The following is a 19,739-nucleotide window of genomic DNA, read 5'->3' on the forward strand; positions in this document are numbered from 1 at the left end:
AAATGCGAATACATGAGTGGGCAATAAACTAACAGAGACTGCATGATCTGGCAGTTGTGTATACAATGTTTTCACAGTCAAAGTGTTGGATCTAGGTATTTATTGCAGAGCAGGATGATGACAAGCAGCTGGCAGTCTGACTTCCCCCGCTCATCACATCCTGCAATCAAGCAGGCAGAAAACAGAAACACAGAAAGTAGGGAGGGAAAAAATTGCGCTTTGCAGCTTGGTGGGAATGATGGTACAAGTGAAGGGCATGACACACAAAATTACCCTGCATTCCACTGCCCACGTCACCCTGTAGAACATGTGCTCTGGGAAAAATTCAGATAGTAGTGTATGATTTTTGCTTTTTTCTCAGAATGGAATGAAATCTGGCTCAACTTGGGTGCTGGTAGGTGACCCATGTGCGGCCTGGTTCTATTCCACCCTGGATGAGTTCGTGCATGTCTTTCCTTTCTCAAACTGCCTTGTCATTAAACAGGCTAAACACACACTTTACACACTAATCAAAGAAGTATTAATCCAGGTCTGAAAATAGTTCTCAACCAAAGCACTGTAGTACTGTTTTCCCAGGTAGTTAAGCTAATTAATGTTAAGAAATCCTTCCAATATAGTCTTTAAAAAAGGAACATTCTTTATAACACAGCAAAGGTAAAATGATTTGTTGGATCTAAAGGATTTCTTTTCTACAAACCTTGTTGCTAGACAGTTAACAGGACCCCCTTATGAATTGGGTGAGCTGCTAATCCTTCTTTGCAACCTTTATCTCTGTGGGCTTTTTCCTCATCGCAGGTGTACCACATGACATTAATGGACTCAACGGAGACATACTGTTTGTTACACCTTTTCTTGTATGACAAGTTAATTGTGGTTAGGTCTACTGTCAAAAAAACAAACAAACAAACAGCTACAAGTACCTGGGGATCCCACAGGCAAATGGGAACCATGAAGAGGCCACTATGAAAGCTGCAAACACCAAGTACCTGCAGAGGTTCAGGCAAGTCCTGGGGAGTCAGCTGAATGGCAAAAACAAAGTCTAGGCTATCAACACCTAGCTCTGATCAGGTACCCTGCTGGGATAATAAGCTGGCTGAAGGAGGAGATGGAAGCCACTGACATCAAGACGCGGATGGAATTCTGTGAATGCAGAAATGACAGAGTGTGAGACTTAAAACACAAATTTATATGACAAAAAGATGCACAACACAAATAAGCCGACTTGGAGAAGTAGAGGGATGGAAAGAAACTGAGGGAGGGCGGGCTGAGTGGGAGTGATGCATGCTGGGCAGGAAGCCAGGGGTAAGATTAGTGACCGTCACTATGGCGACACACAACTCCCTCTCACACACTTGAACCATTGTTACCTGAATGTGCTGTAGGATCAAATCAAAAGATTATATGAACATATACGTGAGTAAAATGGGTCTTTGGTTTTTGAGTCTTCTACGTTGGTCCTGTTATTTTAAAGCAATATGCCTTCGGCATACTAAGCACTTATAAATGTTGGGTAAATCAAGTTGAGCATTCATTTTGGCTACTTTAAGTACAGAGCTCAGGCTGCATGCTTACATTTGCAAACTGACAGTAAAAGTGCCGTAACTACATCAGTGGCTAATCTTCAGTGACGGACAAATCACTGTCACAATGTTTCAAATCAGTTTTTGAACTACAGGGCATGTTAGTGCTAATAATACAAGACAAACTAAAAAAAGAGAGAGGGTCACATGTTTTAAAGCCCAGAATCCTAAAGGGAAGCCAGCTCTGTCTTAGACACTTACATTGCATTAGATGTGCCTGAAAATGGTGAAATGGTACTATATGTATAACATCATTCTTAACATTTAAGCAAAGCAAAGCAAAGAAAAGCATTTATGTTTGAAATGAAGGCTCATGTCCAAAAGGCGCGATTCTCAAAATGATGATAAATGTACAGATTAAAAACAAGTTGCTGATTTCGTTTCTGGTTCTTTTATACACTGCTCACTGCATAGACGTTATAAGTGAGAGACTGCATAAATCTGAATAATGGACTTGAGCAGAAAAGCACATTGTGTTCCATGTAACACTTTCATTTCCATTAAAGTTTTTATATTTAATATGTGCATGTTCAGTTAAGACAAAAGGCCCTCCGTTTGAAAGGCTAACGACTTTGTTCCAACAGAATAATGAGAAAGAAAAATGTTAGCGAAATTGTGTATTTTTAAATCAAATGTATTTCGTCAGTTGTAATCAGGATGAAACCTGTTTGTCATTTCTCAACACCGCACTCTGAGTGCAAACAAACACACTTTCCAGCGTTCCCAAGTTTAGAAGACTCAACGAGGTCGTTTTCAAGAAGCTTGCCAAAACCATCCGGTAAGTTAATTAAATGAGTTGGTTTGTTGTCTGAACACAGTGTAGACATCTGCTGCTGGTTACCAAAGTAGAACGCACAAGTTGATTTACACACTTAATCTAATCTGATCTAAACTGACAAGTATGCACATAGTGCCCACGTCACATTCAAGTGCTAACACGTTTTATTATTCTAGTAATAGTCTTTTAAAAAAGGTTAATATGAAGAATTTATACTTGGTAGCAGTAATAGTTTTGCATACATAGTACTATTTAATAATAGAAGTGGTAGTGTCTGTGAAAAGTAGAAACTACTGATGATAACTTGTTGCAGTTTAATGCAGCCTTATTTTACATTTCATTTAAATCTTGTTTTGCTCTTCTGTCTCTAGCAGATTGGAAATTTGTCACGAGTCCTGGTGTGATCAAATTTTCCTTCAGCACTTGAACCAGGCTAAGAGTCTGGAAAAGGGGGTGGAGAAGTGAGAACCTTAAGAGAAGATGGTATGGCTTTATTTTGATTATTTTTGGTTTTTGCTGAAAGATTGTTTCTTTTAAATATTTTTGGTGTTAATGGTTTCTTGGATTTCTGCCATGAATTGTCCTTTTGTTGGTCATTTTTTAAAACAAATTACTAGCTGAACTTTTGAAACACAGCAATGGAGAACCAGTCAGGTGGAGTCTAATCCAGAATGCCAGAGAGCTATAAAAAGTCACAGTCTCTGTTTTAACTTTTAATCTTACTTATTACTTAGCAAATTCTCAATTTTAACTAAAACTTTATTAGAATTGGGTTTTTAAAATGACTTGTCTTTTTTTTTTTTTTTTGTTATAGGTCTTCAATCATCAGCGAACAACCTACAACCTGACCCCAAGTGAAAGGCTTCTGGACTCACTGTCTCTCTGGGAATACTTGCCAAAAGCTGCAAAGTGAACAATGTTGTAGAACTGAAGTGACAATAAAAAACTTCACATTTAAGAGATTTGTTTGTAATCCAATAATTTACTTGGCTAACACCTCATAATTAATTTGTCTCTTAAAGTTTGTAGTGGGCTTGAAAAACACATTATTAATTTTATAAAAACACAACTTGAATGTAGCATACACACCTCAGATCTGCAGTGCAAATGTTGGAGCAACCAAAGGACTACCTAATGATGTATGCAAGAAACATGCTTTAATGGTTAAGGCTGTCTAAATGTGCATTTACTATTTAGTGAAAAACCAAGAGGTCCTCAGATGACTAAAGGGCAGAACTCTTGAGTGGTTGAAGCAATTAGACCAGTATTAATGTAGTTCTAATAAATGTCAAAATGTCAAAATGTGTCCTTGCATGCAGAAATGTGTACGTCATTTTAATTCTACAATTCTATTGCGTCCCCATATTTTAAACTGATGCTACTCCTAGACGTGGTGTCTTACTCTAAATCTCAGATTAAATGTCTAACACTCCCCTTTCAACCCACTGTATAAGCTTATTCGTGACGGTTCATATGTATATTTGCCTGTTTCTGTTTTTAAAAAGCTTGTATTGCAGGGTGTACAATGCCATCATATTCACTAGATGGTGCCATTGCACTGCCAGGCTGCATAATCCCTCTTCAGAGTATACAGGGTTTTGATCCACTCAGGTCTGTGTGTGCAAACTGACTTCCTATCACTGTGTGAAGATGTTCATGTATGCATTATTTCCATATGCCTATAAGCACCACCTGGGGGTGGAAGATTTGAAACAGTTTGACAGCGGTTTTGTTCCACTGTAAACTGTAACTGTACAGGTTACATTCCATTATTAAAATTTCTGACATTCTGGGCGAGACTTTTGTTTGCACAGGGTTTAGTAGCTGGGCAAAACCAGATCCTTCTGTCATCTCCTAGCATTTTAAATTATGCATTGCTACTGTCTCCTGGCTGTAACCTGGTTTTCGAGGTTGTAGAAATCAATCTTCCTATCTGAATCTTGGCAAGAAAGCAGATACTTGTGTTTTCTTAGACCTGAAATCGCTCCAAAGTAGAAGCCAGTTAATGTGGTTAATGCCTGGGAGAATGGATGAATCAGCTGGGAGTCATCTGGATGTTAGAGATTCTCTGGAATAAAACGATGTCCTCAAGCAAGTGTTTGAATTTAGGCTGCGTACAGTAAAACACATTTTTATGCTCCCTTATGTCTGTGCTGAGATGTGGTAATGTTCCCCGTGGTCGTGTGAAATTCACTGGCTGCTTGTTTCGCTCTAAACTCAGTTTTTACAAACCATTTGAAAGGAGGAAGGGGCTTTGTTTTTCTCTCTTTTTAAGACGTCTCTGTAGGCTCTCTGTTCTGGATAACAGATTTAAAAACAAACTTAAAGATCCACAGATTCCTGTATGACTGATTTGGAATTTTCCCTCTTTTCTCCTCCTCTGTTTTTTCTGTCAGTCTCCTATAGAGAAGCTGACCTGGAAAGATCGCCTTCCCGGATACTTGATAAACGTGTCCTCTATCCTCTTCATGGTGAGTATTTAAAAATGTGTTTTAGGGCCAGTGTAGGATGAGAAAAATGTATGTGCAGAGCTGGGAATAAAAGGGATTCCTTTTTCCTTTTTTTTTTTTTTCTTAAGATCCATTTGACTTTATAAGGTTGGATTGACCTCATCAAGCAACAGCGGATAACAGAATACAATTAGATCTTTCTTTCCAGTTGGATTTAGCAGTAAAGAAATACTTTTAGCTCAAACTTACCAAAGCGCACATTTTTTCCTTCTAAATCAGAATCAGAATCAGAATACTTTATTCATCCCGAAAGTTACCACTTTAAGCACGAGTTTCTCAACATTACTATCCCCCTCTCTGAGATATGTATGATTTTAAAATAAGGTTTGGTTACATCTGATCTAGCCTAGCCGTGTCATTTTCTCAGAATTGAAGTGTGAGAGCATAATAAGTCTAGCCATTGCTCTATAACGATTTGAGTAATAACTACCCTTCCTTTGCTTGTGTTTTTGCTTCCAGTTTGCGCTGACATTTTCTGCAGTTTTCGGCGTCATCATTTACCGCATCACAATCTCTGCGATCATGGCGATGAGCCCTGACCCGGAGATCAGGCACAATGTTCGGGTGACAGTCACTGCCACTGCGGTCATCATCAACCTCGTGGTTATCTTGATTCTGGATGAAATCTACGGTGCTGTGGCAGTGTGGTTAACTGAGCTAGGTACAGACACACACACAGATGTCCTTTTACTCTATTCTAGTAAAGTAACTTTGGTTTCAAGTACCAGAGAGAATGGGGGGAAAACTGGATCCACTGGTGAACACTGCTAAAAACCTTGATTGGTTTTCTTTCCTGCCAAGAGTTAAGTAAAAAGATCATTAACATTTGAATATCTTTAATAATGAAGCTGTAACTGCACAAGATGTTAGCTTAGCTTAACAGTCACCATGCTGGTCACCATGCATGATATCAAGTCTCAAAGTCATCAAAGTCTGATTAACTTTAGAAATGTATTTTTTGAATTGCTATAAGTATGGTTTTTTTTTTTTATAGTTTAAAAAAAATATCTATCTATCGATAGATCGATCGATCGATCGATCGATCGATCGATTTATTTATTATACAAGCTCTTCATACATCCTGTTAACTACAGTCTATTTGGGAACATGTACTGGCATGACAGTTGCAACAGACTGATATTTCCTACGTTAAGGCTAGGCCAGTAGATTGCCCTGGTTTTGTTTCTAAGCTAAGGTAATTATATCCTGCTAGTAATTTACTCCTTGAATCTAATCTAACCCTGATTTCTGGAAATCAGGGAGTTGTTTCAAATATCCAGAATGACACATTTACAAATGCTAGGAGTAAAATAATGCCTAGGTCTCTTGATAAAACATGTAATCATCTTCATCTTCTGTATCTGAGAAAGAGTCCTTCTGCCTCATGGTGGACAGCTTGATAAAACTTTGATGTTTTCATGCTCCAGCCATCCCATCAGTCATCCCAGGAGGGTTTTCCTACATTTATATTCATATTCAAAACCTCTGAAATAGAAAAAAATTAGATGGAAAAATGTGAGGGAAGAGAGAGAGAGTGTGTGTGTGTGTGTTGTGCGCTTGTGAGTGTGTGTGAGAGAGATGATGTGCAATGTGAAAAGTTCCAGTATTTTAACCTACTTCCAGCACAGTGATCATGTTAAACTCTCTTCACTTGCAGAGTTGTCACTTTCTGCTGAACAGACGCCATTCTTGTGCAGTCATAACAGTCTAGAGTCACACTGTAGAAAAAATAATGTGGACACCTTAGAAATACAAGCCTAATAGAGCTGTGCATGTGTTTGCTTGATGTTTCTTTTACATAGGCCCCATTTCATTTCTATTAGCATGTCTCTTTTTCTGTAGCACTCATGAAATACCGTGCTAACTCTTTCTCACTGTTTCACATCAACTATTTTTCAGAGATTCCTAAAACAGAAACCAACTTTGAAGAACGGCTCATCCTGAAAGCCTTCTTACTCAAGTTTATGAACGCATATGCTCCCATCTTTTACGTGGCTTTCTTCAAGGGACGGTAAGCCCTCTGTGTTTGTGTTCACCATTGTACCATGAACACCACATCTGAAATGTCACCTATAAAATGACACCCACTTCTTTTTAGTGTCACTACTGGGACCTAATGTTTTTTTTTGTACGTTTTTGCAGGTTTGCTGGACGCCCGGGAAATTATGTGTATGTGTTTAATGATTTTCGGATGGAGGAGGTGTGTGATTTTTACCTTTAAACATAAGTTTGTTTTTCATTTGGATTAGCGAAATTGGATTCAAAAGTTACAGTGTAATGTGTAAAAAAAAAAAAAAAAAAAAATGATATGTATCCCCCAGTGTGCTCCAGGAGGGTGCCTCATTGAGTTGTGTATTCAGCTCAGCATCATCATGTTGGGGAAGCAACTAATCCAGAACAACATCTTTGAGATTGGCATCCCGTAAGTCCATCGATTTGTATGAAGATAAAAATGAAAAGAAGCAGTCAGGCAATAAGATTGTCCCTTGTATGTGTTTGATTGCTAGTGTTTGATATCATTTGGACATTGACATAATGCTTTCCCCAGCCGCTTACTCTAACCCTGAAAATCAAAAATGAATACCTTACCCTAAACCTATGCCAGTGCACTGAACCTATAATTAATGGCTACAGAAAAACCATGCTCTTTATACTTAACCGTAACCCAATTATAAACCTGACACCAACACCACATTTTGAGCCTCAACAATGCCTTCAAACACATGGGGACGAGTGTTTTGTGACTGTTGGTCCCCACAAGTATAGTAGCATGCCAATTTTCTATTCCCACAAAGATGTCTAAACGTGTGTACACACACACACACACACACACACACACACACACACACACACACACACACACACACACACTTGCTGACAATTTCTTGCAGCATCTGCTCTGCCCTTTCTTGTTCTAGTAACATTCCTTCCGTGTCTGGACAGTGGTTTTGTGCAATAGCTTAGCATTAACATGCAAATCTGAAAGCTCAAAGGTCATCTACGTTTATAACAGATGTCAACCAGACACCCTTTCTAGCTTCAGGCTACACTTTTATTGTTGCTTTACTCACTCATTAGGTGAGCTTCATCAAAAGCTCTGTTAGTCATCTTGATGGACCTGCAAGTTGCAGCACATGCAATCATATCTGCATGCCATCCTTTCCACTGTTACACATTCATCTCCTTAAAAGTTTCACACCTGGTAGAATTGTTGTGTGCAGGTGTGTAACTCATCACATGTGCCCTGTTGCTCCATGTGTGTTTATGCAAACAAAACATAAAAAATATTTAGGTTGTATTGTATATCCCTTCACCAAACTGCAAACACACATGCATATTTATGGTTGTATTACTCATGTAAGAGTGCATTCTTAGAGAAACACCCATGCTCTCACTTTCCTTCACTGTCTCTTCAGTTCTCTGTTGGCTGTTCCCTTTTTCGCTTACATAAAAACCCTAAAACATTCAGCCCCTGGCTGTCAGTTCACTGGGTTTTCAACAAACATCAGCATTTCAGCACCTCTGTAAATACTTATTTTGCTATTATGTTTCACAAGCAGTCTGCAAATCTTTTATTGTTCCAGCTAAGGTCTAGAGAGTTTTAACGACTCTGTGCTGTGCTAGAAACTCCAAATGCGATCGTTTTGTTGGAGTCATTGCACTCATTCAACTGCATCGGTGCCACCTATTTTAGTTTCCAGCTTTGATATCTTTTACTTAAAGTAAACAAGAAAGCAGGAATTGTGAGTGGAAGGTATTCATGCCCTGCCTCTGACAACTTTAGAATGGATTTTTGCAGTAGGGATTAATCACAGCTATAACCCAGCAGTCAGTTGGAGCCTTACACATAGTACAGTTGCAGTAAAGGTAAAGTCTTTTATTGTCTTTGCACTTTCATCTTCCTTCATTTTAACAGGAAATTGAAGAAATTGGTCCGTACATTAAAGGAAAAAGAAACGACACCAAAGGCGAGGGAGGAAGAGAAGCCACCTCAGCAGTGGAACCTGGACTATGCCCTGGCTCCCTTTGAAGGCCTCACTCCAGAATACATGGAGATGAGTGAGTATGCATACACACAGAGAAAAATGGCCTCACAGTCTGTAGCCTGAAAACTTATATAAGACACATAAGACGTTTACATTATGCTGCTTTCCAACAGATGTCACTGCAAAACTGTGCAGTGCTGTGAGTTGATGAACTCTGTTTACTACAGTGGAATGCAGGGACATTTACAGGAAGGCAAGCAGAGACGAAAGACAGAAAATATTAAAAACAGGAGGCATTAGTTTTTAAAATAAGAACAATAGTATTTAGAATATTTATTTATAATAATGGCAAGGATTCCCACCCACCAGGAACTCCTGGTGGGAATTCCTGGACTCGTTCCTGGTGGGTGATGGGCTCCGCCAGGGCTGCCCTTTGTCTCCGGTTCTGTTCATAATTTTTATGGACAGGATTTCTAGGCGCAGCCAAGTGACGGAGGGCTTTCGCTTTGGTGGCCTCAGAATCTCATCTCTGATTTTTGCAGATGATGTGGTTCTGTTGGCTTCATCGGGTGAGGGCCTCCAGCTCGCACTGGAACGGTTCGCAGCCGAGTGTGAAGCAGCGGGAATGAGGATCAGCACCTCCAAATCTGAGGCCATGGTTCTCAGCCGGAAAAGGGTGGAGTGCCCACTCCGGGTCGGGGATGAGTTCCTGCCCCAAGTGGAGGAGTTCAAGTATCTCGGGGTCTTGTTCGCGAGTGATGGGAGAAGGGAGCCGGAGATCGACAGACTGATTGGGGCTGCAGCTGCAGTAATGCGGACGCTGCACCAGTCCGTCGTGGTGAAGAGGGAGCTGAGTGTAAAAGCGAAGCTCTCAATTTACCGGTCGATCTACGTCCCTACCCTCACCTATGGCCACGAGCTGTGGGTAGTGACCGAAAGAACGAGATCGCGGATACAAGCGGCAGAAATGAGCTTCCTCCGAAGGGTGGCTGGCCTCTCCCTTAGAGATCGGGTGAGAAGTTCGGCCATCCGAGAGGGGCTCAGAGTAGAGCAGCTGCTGCTCCACATCGAAAGGAGCCAGCTGAGGTGGTTCGGGCATCTGACAAGGATGCCCCCTGGGCGCCTCCTGGGTGAGGTGTTCCAGGCATGTCCCACCGGGAGGAGGCCCCGGGGCAGACCCAGGACACGCTGGAGAGATTATATCTCTCGGCTGGCCTGGGAACGCCTTGGTGTTCCCCCGGATAAGCTGGAGGAGGTGGCTGGGGAGAGGGAGGTCTGGGCCTCTTTGCTTAGGCTGCTGCCCCCGCGACCCGGCCCCGGATAAAGCGGATGAAGATGGATGGATGGATGGATGGATGGATGGATGGATGGCAAGGATTCCAATAAACCACTGTAAGCTGGAGCTGCCCAACTTATCATTGCCTGACACCACTCCATGCTATTTACGCCATTTTAAATGTATAGGCTTGCCATCAGTGTTGAGTGTTTAAAATCACCTTGGATAAGCAACAACTTCTCAGTTCTTTGTATGGCATCTTAGACAGGTAAGATGCCATACTCCTCAGATACAGTATCGAGGATACTTGAGGGCGCATGAGAGTTTGGCCAACAAGTTTATGTGTTTTCTGGACTTGGACATGGCATTCGACCTTGTCCCTGGGGTGTCCTGTGGGAGGTGCTTCGGGAAGCGTGATACAGCTGTTGCAGGAGTTTAGTCCGCTGGCAATAAGTCGGACTCGTTTCCGGTGGGTGATGGGCTCTGCCAGAGCTGCCCTTTGTCACCGATTCTGTTCATAATTTTTAGGCGTAGCCAAGTGGCAAAAGGCTTCCACTTAGATGATCTCAGAATCTCATCCCTGTCTTTTTGCAGATGATGTAGTTCTGCTGGCTTCATCAGGTGATGGCCTCCAGCTCGCACTGGGTGACATGTTAGATATCAGTGAGGTTGCTGACTGGCAGCTTTGAACTCAGTGAAACCTTGTAAATGTTGTTTTTCACAATACGGCTGAATGCTATGCTTTACTGTGAACCCTGAGAGAACAGACTTCTTGTTTTATTGGATTTTAAATCATTTTGACCATGTTTTTCACTCTGTGGTACTGACAGGTTTTTGGTACCTGGTGGCGCTGTGATTAGGGCCTTTCTGTGTGGGGTTTTCTTGTTCAATCCGTGTCAGCGTGGCTTCTTTTCGGGTACTCCGGCTTCCTCCTGCAGCCCAAAGACATGCGGTTATTAGGGATAGGTTAACTGGTGATTCTAAATTGTTCATAGGCGTGAATGTGAGTGTGAATGGTTGTGTGTCTCTCTGTGTTAGCCCTGCAACAGGCTGACAATTTGTCTAGCATACTGTTACGAAATCAGTTTCACCCCGGTTCTTTTTATTCCTCGGGCATCCAGAGACTGCACCGGAACTCAGTAGTCATTTTCACAAAACCTTTATTCATCTTTATTCATCTTCATTTAAGCATGCATCTTCTAGAAGGGAAGACGTGCAAGGCCGGTGTCCCTCTGCAGATCTTCCACTCCTTTGTTTGTTACAGTCAGCTTTATAGAAGCGACCCTATCATAATACCCCCATGGTGTACTGCAAACTCTGTCTGTGTGTGTATGCACGAGCGCGTGAGTGCCTGTGTGTGCGTGCGCGTACTCGTATGTCTATGTGAGTGCACGTGAGTGAGTGTGCATGTAGGTGTGGGTGCATCATAACAGTCAAAGCACTGTGTGTGTGTCTCTGTTTGTGACTTCCTGCCGGTCATAAAAGTAATCTCCTCACCTGAGCTACACCAAATTCCTCTACACAACAGAGAAAACAGAGTTAACATATTACAAACACTGAGACCCCCACCCAGGTCTCCCCTGGGCAATTTCCACTCAACATTAACTTCTCTTTGTCTTACTTTCACAGTTCAAAGTGGGTGGGCCTCCTAGAAATCTACTCCTAAATTCATGACACACTCAGGCCTTTATTGCATCCAGGGCAGTGTCAGTGTCTCTACAATAATTCTACATCCTACCTAACACATTTCTAAACTCTCAAATAAGCTACGCATATCTTCAATACCCAGCCTGCTATAGGGCGAGTTGGATGAGAGGAAGAAGATGGATGGATGGATAGAGGAGCATTTGGACCCAGAAACTGTTACTTACTTCAAACTTAAGAAGCAGATTTAAAAAATTTTTGAAGCTCATTAGAAACAAAACAAAGCATTTTGTATCTCTCATCAAAAGGCACAGCTAAAACACAACAGCCAATACAGTGAGGATAACCTATGACAGGGGAGAGTAAATTCCATGCATCATGCCTGTTTTGCAAACAATGAAGCTAGTGATATTTTGACTAAATTTCATTTAAGCCCCAACATTTTTCTTTGATTGGTTGATTACATTTTTTTGAGTCAATCTAATTCAGAGTGAGCTTGTGAAACTGCCTCTTTCAAAAGGTTTTACTGAATAGATAAATGAACATACATTTGAACCCTAATTTTGTACAGAGAATAAAAGAAAACAAGAAACTGAGATACAATCAACAAACAAATGAAAGACGTGCACTGTTTGAAGGAGACATGCAGCGCTGGCCTCCATGCTGCACGGCTTGAGGTGTCTGATCATTTCCCCACTGCTGATAGAAGTCTAAGCGCTGCAGCAGTTTCACAAACATGCATCAACAAGCTTGACCTGTAAAAAAAAATTGGTGTTGATCTTCGTGAACCCATAAAATGGGCCGTGTTTTCCTTGGATATCAGTGCCATATAGAACTTGTGTAACAGTGTTTTCAAAGTGAAGTTTTCTTGGCAGAATTTGATGTTTGTGGGAACCTTACACTTGGTTTCTATTAAGAACATCAAAATGATGGTAGTTTTATACTGCTGTAAAGTAATCCAGGTCAAACTGGATGAAAACCTGGTGATTTTTATGTTTCTGCTGTGTTTTAGTTATTTCATGTGACATGAATAGAGTGAGGACGGGCGGAACAAGAAGACTGGGCTGTAGCTGTAGGGCACACAGAGGAATGTCAGAAATGTCTGACACACGCACTGTAGCGAGTGTGTGTGAATGGATAGTCTGGATTTGTGTTAACTCATTTTTTAATTTAATGTATGCGCGTCTTTCTTTGTGTGACTGGGTCGAACTCGTTAACCTCGGCTCAGGTAGATGTTGGGTTATTCTAAGCTTGCCCTTTAGCGCTCGCTGTGCCTCGGCCGTATTTTCTTCCTTTCCACTCATTGTCTCAGTGTAGTGTCTTGAGGTGAAGCCGTCAGTCTTCCGCTCGCTGGAAATCCCCGTTCCCACACTGCTAAAGTTCCAATGCTCTGACAGAAGTCCTGCACTGGCCGCAGTCAGGAATACTGCCTTGTGTTTCTCAGGTTTCCTTTCAGCATTCTTCACAAGCGGGTGAACTGATCATGAGACGACTTGTTAGACAATTTATTTCTCCAAACCCAGCCCCATTTTGCTTTGTCAAACCAATCAGACTGTAAGCCCACCTTGAGGTTATTGATGCTAATATCATATGAAAGCTTTTACAATACTAAGTGGAGAAAAATTTGTATCACAGCAAGATTTCAGTTGATGTCACAGCACATTTGCTCTAACAAATACTAGTCCAGTTCTACCCAGTGTCCAAATAGACTGCCTAACTGCCTTTATGGTCCTCAGCCAAAAATCCAGACTTTATACTACTTTCTAGATTACTGCTTCCACTCTGTGTGGTTAAAAAGAATGTATTCATCCATCTAAACCTATTGTTTTTAACTAACATCTATGGTTATACAAAACCTACACGGATATATTGATTATGATGTTTGACAAATTCAGATTAAATCCACCTGATTAAATATCTCAGTCACACAGCACACAGTGTAGATGCACACCCCCATTAAACACTGCTTAATCATAAAAATGTCTCAGCTTGGCTGCTGCAGCAGAGGGTTTAACCATAAAAGGCATCTTCTGAACCACCAAAAAGCCCAGACAGACAGTGTGACTCTTGACCAGACAAATGACTGTTCACAAATGTCAATCCGAGGGTGTATTAGTGGCTACTGAAAAAATGTGCTTCCTGTGTTGTGGGTTTGATTTCCTTCTCATATTGCGTGAGATGTGGAAGAGCAGAAATACAATTGGAACCCAAAGTATTTGAGCAGTGGCGCTTCTTTGGTAGCTTGCCTATAGTGGATTTTAAACAATCAATATGTGATTGAATACTTAGATGCAAATTTTTTGAAGGTAGTTACCGCCTGAAGCCATCAGCATCACCAAATGTAATAGTTTAAATTTGAGATGCTCTTTCAGGCCTTTACTGCAGCTGCTTTCAGTTGCTGCTTGTTTGTGGGTCTCTCCGCCTTCAGTTTTACCTTCAGTCACCGAAGATTGCTGTCTTGGGTTGAGATCAGGTGACTGACTTGACCATTGAAGAATATCCCGTGTCTTTGCCTTGACAAACTCCTGGGTTTCTTTTGCAGTATGCTTTGGATCATTATCCATGTGCACTGGGAAGCACTATCTGATCCGTTTTGCAGCATTTTTGTGAATCTAAGCAGAGAGTGCAACTCTGTGCTCTTCATAATTTATCCTGTTACTTCTATCAGCAGTCACATCATTATTTAACACTATTGATGTGGTTCCAGTGGTTGCCATACGTGCCCATCCCATAACACTGCCTCCTCCATGTTTGACAGATGATGTTATGCACTTCAGAGCCGATTCTCTGCTTCTTTGTGCTCTTCTCTTAACATCATCAGTGGCGCAAACCACTGGTCACATTGTTCTGTATTTTCATTCATACTGGCAATTGTAGACTTTGCCATTGTCACTTCTTTGAAAATGTTGGTTTGTTGATGTTGTGAAGTGTTTTTTCCTAATCAAGGAAATAATTCTGTCATTTTGCACTGCAGTCATCTTCTGTGGCTTGCTGAGCTGCCCCAGTGCATTCATTCTTTTTATGAAGCTACCAGATTGTGGAAACTTGATTGAAAGATAAAAACTCCTTGTCTGTCAATTGTGTGATTTCTTTTAAGCCTATGAAAATGGGAGACTTTGCATAAAAGCTGACGTAAACAGTTAGTCTAATGCTTTTGTTGAACCCTTTGAATTAAAGCTGAAAGTCTGCACTTGAATTACATCCTGATCATTTGATTTAAAACTCTGTGGTGGTGTACAGGGACAAAACTGCCAAAAACAAGCATCATCGTCCAAAAACCTGTCGACGTAACTGCAGCTTCACAAGGGTTAACTTGAAAACAGTTTTGAGGCAGATCCAGAGATTTTCAGTTAAACAACTTTTCTCTCCAAAGCAAAATGTGCCAAACACTGGGGCTTATGTTAGCATGTGACATAAACTTGAACGTTGTAAACATCTGATTTGTTTTACTTTTCAATGGTTCAATGTTCTTTGTGCCCTTGAGACATCATAAATTAAGTAATGTAAATTCATGAAATGAAACTTTCATGAGTCCCGTTTTTGTTTTGCATGAGGCTTTGGGAGCAGATGTATTGTTCATCTTTATACTTAGATCATCACATCATCTACATGTAGAATGGCCATTAATATCATCAGCAAAATTACAGTAGGAAGTATGGGATATATCAACAATTAACATGTAAGCAGTGTTTTTTTTTTAATTGGTAATTGTAAATATTGGTTTAAATATAGAACTTATTTATCTGAATACATGTAGACAAATTACCAAAAAACTTTTTAATGTCCTATATTATACATCCGATAGATGTAATAACTGTTTCTCTTTCTGCAGTCATCCAGTTTGGTTTCGTCTCTCTGTTCGTGGCTTCTTTCCCGCTGGCTCCTCTCTTTGCCCTGCTGAACAATATCATTGAGATCAGATTGGATGCCAAGAAGTTTGTTACAGAGCTGCGTAGGCCAGTCGCTGCACGAGCTAAAGACATTGGTAAGCTAATCTGACACTCAGTTTATGAATCGCCATTCTAAGCATCAACAAGATACTACAACTCATCTTAAACCAGTCTGATTTGATTCTTTGAGTTAGCAGTGGCTTCAGGCAGTTTGGCTAATCTCACTAATACACAGACTGAAACCTCTCAGCTTGATTTCCAAGCATTTTTCACTGTACCCAGATACTTTTAAAGAGGTTTAATAAGCCCAAAAGCCACACTGTAAGGCAACCGATTCAATAACATTTTTCTAGGTAACTGATATCACCAGAATGATGGTTTGCCAGCGAAATAATTCACTTTGGATTATTAAAATAAGTAAATTCATAATCATCAGATGGATTATTTGTCTATGTGTAGCTAAGCTCTGGTCTATATGCAGATCACTTAAAAATTAGCTAACATTTGCATCACACTCAGTTATAAATATATCCTTTAAATACTTTATAGGTAAAGTTTAACTGACTGTCTCAGTCCCTATACAGTTTTATTACTGTACTTAATACAGACTTTCCTGTTTTTCCTGTTTATTCCCTTCAACTTATCCTTCTGTCTTTTTTGCTTCTCACCTTACAGGCATTTGGTACAATGTACTAAGTGGAATGGGCAAGTTCTCAGTCATTATAAATGTAAGTATAAACACAGTGTTCCACTCTTCCAGGTTTCTAAATTAGTAAATGAGGCAGATGCATGCAAAATAAAAACCTGAAGATAATTATTCTACAAATATTGTAGTAATATATGTGTTTTAATTACTTCACAAAACACCCGAACACTTAAACATTTATCACTGTTGGTGCAATTGGTAATCAATTTAAAGTCCTCTACAGCTCAGTTTATCTTGGGGAAAATGGTTGTATAGTATATATGTTGCATATACTGCATGGATCTTCCACTTCTTCATGTCTTTATAAGATTAAATGTTACCTGTTTTTAGAGACCGGAGACAGGAATGCACTAACAAAGTTGGCATAATGGTGCATTTCCAGACTTCTCTAACACAGATCTCTGTGCTGCTATAAGATAGGTGAAATTCAAAGTGCCTTAGAAATTATCAAATGAAAGAACAGAGAACAAGTGTAAAGTGCAAACGGGTCCAAACAGATCTCCTTTGAGCAGCACCTGGTGAGGAAATCCTCCTTTTAAAAGGAAGAAACCTTCAACAGAACTAGTCTCTGGATGGGCGGCCATATTTCTTGACTGATTAGTTAATAAGTAGTTAAATAATTGTTTATTATAGATTTTTAATAAAAAAAGATATTTGCAATTTTGGGGCAAATTTTACACGCAGGCATGGATAATGTGTGAAATACTCTTTTGGATCTGCTGATTAGACCTTTTGTCAATTTCATAACCTCATGAGATCCCAGAGTTGTATCTGAAATACATAAATATGCAATGTTTGTGGAGGGGAGGGGGAAGGGGGGTCAGGAAGGTTCTGCTTTGCATTTGTCTCTGGCCAGTGAGCTAAAGCCCATCTAGTTTACTTTTAATACTAAACAGATTTGTGGCAGATCCAAAAACAAGCAGCAGGAGTTTTTAATGTAATCTAGATCTGAGGGATTGGACACACACTGTGGACCGTGGCTGCTGGGGCTCTGTGGGTCTTCTCAGCCTGGCTGGGGGGCTTCTTTGCCTCTCTCCTGCTGTGTGCCCAGCCTGGAGGCTGCAGTCCGTGACCGGCTCCCGGTGCAGACGGCTCCCTGTGATAGCGTTTCCTCACCTGGCTCATGTCTGTCCAGCCCAATTTTACTTTTTAAGTGTGTGTGTGTGTGTGTGTGTGTGTGTGTGGGGGGGGGGGTATGTATCCATGATTGTTTATATTAATGAGCGTGTGGGGAGTGAGTTGGAGGGCAGGGTGGGGTGGGCTGCTTTTAACCATGTAAAGCACTTTGTGCTACATTGCTGTATGAAAAGTGCTTTATAAATAAAGATTGATTGATTGACCAGGAGCTTCACAACAATAACAGATGTGTATCTATCAGTTCTACTGACTTTAATGTTCCTTAAACTCAAATGTATATTAAACAAATGCACAGTTTACCAGATTTTTGCTCTTTGTAACCCCTGTCCCTCCTCTCACTGAAAAGAACAAGCATCAGTCTGAGGTTTTCTGTCCTTTACAGCTACAGATAGTTTGGCTTTGAGTAATAGCTGATCGTATTCTGATTTGATTCTGGTCTTACAGTAGCTTAATAAGCTACATTCTTAACTGTGAGAATGTTTCCTTAAAAATCAAATTGTTTGCATATATAAAAAGTGAAGGAAGAAATGTGAACAGCATAAAACATGATTCAGTTTTTATACTTTTCTATATCACTGGTCCTGACAGACTGTTTCACTCTTTCTGTTTTGATCTCTTTGTCTTTCTGTCTATAGGCCTTTGTGATCTCCTTTACGTCCGACTTCATCCCTAGGCTCGTTTACGAGTACATGTACAGTCCGACGGGCACCATGCACGGCTTCATTGACCACACGCTGTCCTACTTCAACGTGTCCGATTTAAAACCTGGCACAGCACCACAGAACTCTGAGCTTGGAAACATAACTTTATGCCGGTAAAACACACACCCATGCTCACGAAGTATATTTGTAGCAATTACGTTTTGCTCACATTTCTGTGGGACGAGCACTTCTGTATTCAGCAAATAGCCAGTCAACATGGGAATACCTATTCAACTTGTTTATTCACTTGTCATACATGGACAAACGCTGTGCGTTTGGCCTTATTGCTTTTGTTCCCTCAACTGCCAGTGAAGTATTTGGTGAGCATTCAAGAAAACATTCAGGCCAATTCATCTATTTTTACATCTGAGGAATTTAATTTGGGGAAGGATAAAACAGCATTTCTGTGTTTTGTCATAACTTATAATTTTGGCCTTTGCAGAAACATGCAAACAGTGTCTCTATTAACAAGGATTCACTCAGATTATTATGTATAAATTAAGGTTAATGGCCCTTTAATCTTGACTAAAGAATGTTTGTTTCATGGAGTTGAAATCTTCTCTTTATATCTGAACTTGTATTTGAGTTTAGGAACTTTATTTAGTGCTTTGAACGTTTATCACTGGTCTCAAAAATGTTTCTGTGATAAATTTAGTTAAACGTTGCTAATTTTGAAAATCATTACAAGTTTGGATTGCTTAAGAGTGTTTTGTTTTGGGTACAACAAACACTTTTTAATGCTCAACCTGAAGGCCTGTTCTGCATCTAATATTAAACTCCAATCTGAGGGAGGGACAGCTGATTTATTGATTTTTTTTTTTCCACTTGATTTTTCTTGAGTTGGGTTGTGCTACAGGGCTAAGGGCTGCAGTTGAATGAACCAAAAACCTTTTGTAGTCATCACTATCATACCAAATATTGATGTATTAATATTTTGTGCTAGCTACAAATGTGAAACACTCAATTAAACGGCGAGGAACTAAGTTCTTGATTAAGACGCACCATCGCACCCTCATGCAAACTGTAATGCCACTTTGAATGTGGAAACAACAAGAATGGATTGGAAAGGCATTATTGCAAAATGCACAATTGTATCTTTTATGCATTTTCACTCATTCCACTGGTAAGCATCTCTTTCATAATATCAATATAAAGCTTTGCAGAGGAAAAGGTCATGGATGCCAGCGCCCACAGACAACTGAGGCCGACCTGCTGTTACATAAGATGGCAAAGAATTACTATGCGAGAATGCAGTCTTTGTACCACTGTAGGCTGATATGTCACATCGCAAGAATGACCAGATAGTGTTCGCCTTGAACGTTTCATAGGCGTGAAATTGGCTGCAGGATGTTCCAGGAAGATTTTGTGTGTCTGCAGTGAGCAGAGCTGTGTAGTCATGTATAGACTGTATCTAGACAGTGCTGCTGATGTGGGCAGTGCCTCTGGGCTCAGGGCAAATGATTCAGCTCTGAATTTCAGATTCTCCAGACAATGGTTGCCTTTTTTTTTTTCTCCTTCTTCTTTCTGGCCC

At 40.4% G+C, this 19,739-nt stretch overlaps 1 protein-coding gene and 1 long non-coding RNA gene across 8 annotated transcripts in view; both read left to right on the forward strand.

Annotated features, from left to right (window-relative positions):
- ano2b (anoctamin 2b) overlaps positions 1-19,739 on the forward strand; it is a 72,034-nt gene that overhangs the window by 42,215 nt on the left and 10,080 nt on the right. For all 7 annotated transcript variants that reach the window (XM_026146593.1, XM_026146595.1, XM_026146594.1 and 4 more), the window contains 9 exons: positions 4,755-4,829; positions 5,328-5,529; positions 6,768-6,879; positions 7,011-7,068; positions 7,190-7,290; positions 8,785-8,927; positions 15,607-15,759; positions 16,340-16,392; positions 18,143-18,321. In XM_026146593.1, coding sequence (XP_026002378.1) covers positions 4,755-4,829; positions 5,328-5,529; positions 6,768-6,879; positions 7,011-7,068; positions 7,190-7,290; positions 8,785-8,927; positions 15,607-15,759; positions 16,340-16,392; positions 18,143-18,321 — 1,076 coding nt within the window. The remainder of the gene's footprint in view (positions 1-4,754; positions 4,830-5,327; positions 5,530-6,767; positions 6,880-7,010; positions 7,069-7,189; positions 7,291-8,784; positions 8,928-15,606; positions 15,760-16,339; positions 16,393-18,142; positions 18,322-19,739) is intronic.
- LOC113008806 (uncharacterized) lies at positions 1,084-4,748 on the forward strand. Its single transcript, XR_003270066.1, has 3 exons — positions 1,084-2,358; positions 2,730-2,841; positions 3,173-4,748. It is a non-coding gene; the product is annotated as an uncharacterized LOC113008806 (long non-coding RNA).

Source organism: Astatotilapia calliptera, chromosome 17 (assembly GCF_900246225.1).
Source record: "Astatotilapia calliptera chromosome 17, fAstCal1.2, whole genome shotgun sequence".
Classification (NCBI taxonomy): domain Eukaryota; kingdom Metazoa; phylum Chordata; class Actinopteri; order Cichliformes; family Cichlidae; genus Astatotilapia; species Astatotilapia calliptera.